Source organism: Spea bombifrons, chromosome 4, assembly GCF_027358695.1.
Source record: "Spea bombifrons isolate aSpeBom1 chromosome 4, aSpeBom1.2.pri, whole genome shotgun sequence".
Classification (NCBI taxonomy): Eukaryota; Metazoa; Chordata; class Amphibia; order Anura; family Pelobatidae; genus Spea; species Spea bombifrons.
This window is the reverse complement of record NC_071090.1, coordinates 84,863,570-84,868,605: the sequence shown is the minus strand read 5'-3', so window position 1 is coordinate 84,868,605 and position 5,036 is coordinate 84,863,570. Positions and strand designations below refer to the sequence as shown.

General features: G+C 35.0%; 2 protein-coding genes across 2 annotated transcripts; both read right to left on the bottom strand.

Moving 5' to 3' along the window:
- Positions 1-951, bottom strand: LOC128490826 (olfactory receptor 11-like). The gene has a single exon (XM_053462913.1). The coding sequence runs from the start codon at positions 949-951 to the stop codon at positions 1-3; it is 951 nt and encodes a 316-aa protein (XP_053318888.1).
- Positions 952-3,651: 2,700 nt separating this feature from the next.
- On the bottom strand, positions 3,652-4,593 carry LOC128490845 (putative olfactory receptor 2B8). Its single transcript, XM_053462941.1, has one exon. It carries the CDS (start codon positions 4,591-4,593, stop codon positions 3,652-3,654), a length of 942 nt encoding a protein of 313 aa, XP_053318916.1.
- Positions 4,594-5,036: the final 443 nt, after the last annotated feature.

Here is a 5,036-nt window from a genome sequence, read left to right as displayed (position 1 = left end):
TCATGAGAAGTTGATTCCCTTTTTCTTGATAGTTTGCTTCAAAGCTCCTCTAACATCTTTGTTTCTGAGGGTGTATATAAGTGGATTCAGCATTGGGATAACAACACTATAGAACAAGGTAGCCATTTTATCTTGATTAAGAACGTGACTTTGTCCAGGTCTCATGTACATAAATATGCAGGTACCATAAAACAAGCAAACCACAATGACATGCGACGCACAGGTAGAAAATGCCTTTTTCCTTCCTGCAGAAGAACGGATCTTAAGAATATTGACGATAATGTAGACATACGTTATCAGGATAAGGAAAAAGGGGATCATGACCACCAATATGGCACAAAAGAAAATGACAGTCTTATTAGGTGAGACATCTACGCATGCTAGATCTAGCACTGCAGGTACTTCACAGAAAAAATGGTTAATTACATTAGGGCCACAGAATGGCAAGTGTAATGCAAAGACAGTGTGTATTAATGAATTAATAAGACCTCCCATCCAGGAGCCAGTTGCCATCTTAATGCACAGAACTGAATGCATAATACTTGTGTAGTGTAAAGGACTACATATAGCCACGTACCGGTCATAGGCCATCACTAGCAAGATATAGCATTCTGTCCCACCTAAGGAGAGATGGATAAACATTTGGATTATACACCATTTAAAGGAAATAGTCTTTTTTGACGACAAAAAGTTTACAAGCATTTTGGGAACAATGCATGATGTGTACCAGATATCTAAAAAGGATAAGTTGTTCAAGAAAAAATACATTGGGGTTTGAAGCCGAGGGTCCACCTGGCTTATCCAAATGATAATTATGTTGCCTTTCAGTGATATAATATAGCATGCAAGAAACACAATGAACAACCAAATCTGAATCTTTGGCTGGCTTGAGAGCCCCAGAAGGATAAATTCTACCACGGAAGTTTGATTTTGAGTGGTCATTCCTGTCATTGATGTTAATCCGTGATATGGTAAAGAAAAACGTATGGTACGATTTACTCTGACATTTATTTAGAGAAGATTAAGGATGTTCATCACTATGCAAGTAAATATCATAAAAGGTATTTTTTTTATAACTCACAGTTACAGGCACAAAATGAGTGTTCAAGCACAAAAATAGGTGCCAAAAAAGTGTTACTAACACAACTATTCCAAAATGTTTTCTTCATCCTCCTGGATCCTTTAGTTGATGTTCATATCTCATGTTTTTTAAATGTATTTATTTTCAACGTGTTTTTATTGCTTTCTTAGAAATCGATGAGTATATCTTAGTTTACATTTTGTATGCTCACACAAGGAGGACATTAATGTGGGGCAAAAGACATTAAGCTGTCCAGAGCTGAGGGTCACCAGAGAGGCCTATGGAAGAATTGGCCCTTTCAGTATTTTCCAGGTACGGTGGATCTCTAAGGCATGGTAGCCAACAGCACAAACTACTAAAATATCCTTAAAAGTCCTAAATCAGATAAAAAATATACATATTAAAAGAGAAAGGTTTACACTTGATGACCAGTATAATAAAATAAGACATGTTTTAAATGATACCAAAACAGATTTTTCTGCCTCGGGCAGTAAGTTTAAAATGAAATTCTGTAAATATTACTTAATGCTATTTCATTTAAAGACACCTTATTGACAGAATGCATGGCTTTCATTAAATAATCTACATGCACCCAATGTAGTTCTGTAACCAGCTGTGATCTTGACTCAGTCTCAATGACATACTTTTCTTTTGGTTAACACATACAGAAATTTAGTCACATTTGCTGCAGAAAGACTTATCTGGACTGTTATTATTATTGCTATAAAACCAAAATAATGTACCCGTGTACCAAATTTTACAAAATGTTTATGACATAAATAAAAGCCCAAACTATGCTTTACTATAGTTCTCCTGGTAGTAGGCTGAATAGCATGAAATTATATTATAGATACATGTCAGAAAGTCATATCTGATGTTAGGATGCTGTTTATAAATACATTTACAAAAAATTAATTTCATCAAATGCACTTGCAAGATATTTTTGGGTTCCAAACCAGTACATCATAAAATGATTTTTGGAAAAGTTTATATTACCTTGATATTTTTTTTTTAGCTCTCTCTTTTCTTTGTTTCTCGATTGTGAAAGTTAGTGCATCAGGGTCAAATGCCTCTAATCTGCATTCTCAATTCATATCGTGCAGGACCTTTCAAAGTCATCGTGTTTTAAGAACACACTGGTGACTTTCATGCCCTCCCTTTTATCTTTTCTAAGTGAAACCTTTTTTTGCTCAAGGGATTATATCCCAGAATGAAATTAAGAAAAATGAGTTCAGCATTGTGGTTAACCCTATCATGGTGTAAAGTTCCCTGGGCAAATTCTGGCCTTTAACCATTCGAAACCTAACTGTAAGTTAAGTGTAACATATTTTGTTCTTTTTTCATGCAGGTTAAATGGCATTATGTAAATATTCATAGGTAGTTTTGTTTTAATTAATATTAGCCATAACTATTTACGCATTAAGTAATTGTAATTACCGTATTTGCTCGATTATAAGACAACCCTGATTATAAGACGACCCCCCAAAATCAAAATATGAATTTAGGAAAAAATTTTTTCGCAAATTTGCAATTTACCTAGTATTCTTTCAGAAGTAGTTGCCGCTCCTTCATAAACCCAATTTATAGTCAGCAGTATTCCCTGTACGCTGTAATAACAAACATACACACTTTTTATGTTTTCAAGGCCTCTACAAACTACACTGTTTTTTATTATTTTTAAAATTTTGGGGTTGGGGAACAACAAACGTTTTTCTTGTTTAATTTTATATTTTTAGTGAAAGGGATACAAAGTGTTTGGGCATCTTTTCCCACTTTTCTCATTTCTTTTTTTTTATATCTTTTCACATTTATTCTTACCTTACTTGTTAAACTTTTTTGAATGGGAATTACATTTGGGTCATTAGGCCTTAGGGACATCTCTTTTTATCTGGGGGTACCCCTTATGATGTCATTGTGACATCACTGAGGTCTATATAAAAATTTATTTTAAATTCATTTTTATTTACTTTTTAAAGGAATGATGAGTTTGTTTCATTATAGTATGCCCTCTTGTGAAGGGGCCAACAACTTAACTGTTTAATTTTTCTACAAGAGAACAAGAGTCATGCTACTCACAGGGTATGAGATTAAAAAGGTAACAAATCCACTCTAGAAACATTCTAGATAATATGAAATTCTGGATGTAATAGTACCGGTATATCCAGTCTTTTTTACAGTAGTGGGGACTGTAAAAAAACAGGAAAAGGAAAAGAACTAAAAAGAGGAGTAGAGGCCCGGGTGGGTCAGTCCAGTTTGCTAAGATGTCTCAAACACCCTCCTGCTGGACGATCACAGACAAAAAAAACTGTCTAGGATCAAAAGCAAAAAAATTCCAAAGAACCAAGTTAGACTGCACTAGGCAACATTTATTTTATTTTAGTTAACCATCATTAAATCATTTAACCACACAGAAAAACTAAGTATATATATACTCTATTACTGGTCTGCATGCAGTATAGTTCTTGGCTGGAGGAACCCTACTAAATTAGCCCAAAGGCAGTGCAGAAAATAAATTAATGTATGCCACATCTCTTTCTGAAAGATAACAAAAATTATATGTGCCATGCAAATCATGAGAAGTTGATTCCCTTTTTCTTGATAGTTTGCTTCAAAGCTCCTCTAACATCTTTGTTTCTGAGGGTGTATATAAGTGGATTCACCATTGGGGTAACAACACTATAGAACAAGGTAGCCATTTTATCTTGATTAAGAACGTGACTTTGTCCAGGTCTCATGTACATAAATATGATGGTACCATAAAACAAGCAAACTACAATAACATGTGAAGCACAGGTAGAAAATGCCTTTTTCCTTCCTGCAGAAGAACGGATCTTAAGAATATTGACGATAATGTAGACATACGTTATCAGGATAAGGAAAAAGGGGATCATGACCACCAATATGGCACAAAAGAAAATGACAGTCTTATTAGGTGAGGCATCTGCGCATGCTAGATCTAGCACTGCAGGCACTTCACAGAAAAAATGGTTAATTACATTAGGGCCACAGAATGGCAAGTGTAATGCAAAGACAGTGTGTATTAATGAATTAATAAAACCTCCCATCCAGGAGCCAATTGACATCTTAATGCACAGAACTGGATGCATAATGTTTGTGTAGTGCAAAGGACTACATATAGCCACGTACCGGTCATAGGCCATCACTAGCAAGAGAAGGCATTCTGTTCCACCTAAGGACATATGGATAAACATTTGGATTATACACCATTTAAAGGAAATAGTCTTTTTTGAGGACAAAAAGTTTACAAGCATTTTGGGAACAATGCTTGATGTGTACCAGATATCTAAAAAGGATAAGTTGTTCAAGAAGAAATACATTGGGGTTTGAAGCCGAGGGTCCACCTTGCTTATCCAGATGATGATTATGTTGCCTTTCAGTGATATAATATAGCATGCAAGAAACACCATGAACAACCAAATCTGAATCTTTGGCTGGCTTGAGAGCCCCAGAAGGATAAATTCTACCACAGAGGTTTGATTTGGAGAGGTCATTCCTGTCACTGATGTTAATCCGTGATATGGTAAAGAAAATCTTTATTTTGACATTTATTTAGCGAAGCTTATGGAAATTCATCACTATGCAAGTAAATATCATAAAAGGTATTTTTAATAAATCACAGTTACAGTCACAAAATGAGTGTTCAAGCACAAACATAGGTGCCAAAAACTGTATCAGAAGTGTTACTAACACAACTATTCCAAAATGTTTTCTTCGTCCTCCTGGATCCTTTAGTTGATGTTCATATCTCATGGTTTTTAAATGCATTTATTTTCAAGGTGTTTTTATTGCTTTCTTAGAAATCGATGAGTATATCTTAGTTTGCATTTTGTATGCTCACACAAGGAGGACATTAATGTGGGGCAAAGGACATTAAGCTGTCCAGAGCTGAGGGTCACCAGAGAGGCCTATGGAAGCATTGTTCTTTTCAGTATTT

Excerpts from the sequence above, each read along its gene's own strand:
- LOC128490826 (XM_053462913.1), bottom strand. The coding sequence starts at position 951 with ATGACAGGAATGACCACTCAAAATCAAACTTCCGTGGTAGAATTTATC.
- LOC128490845 (XM_053462941.1), bottom strand. The coding sequence starts at position 4,593 with ATGACCTCTCCAAATCAAACCTCTGTGGTAGAATTTATCCTTCTGGGG.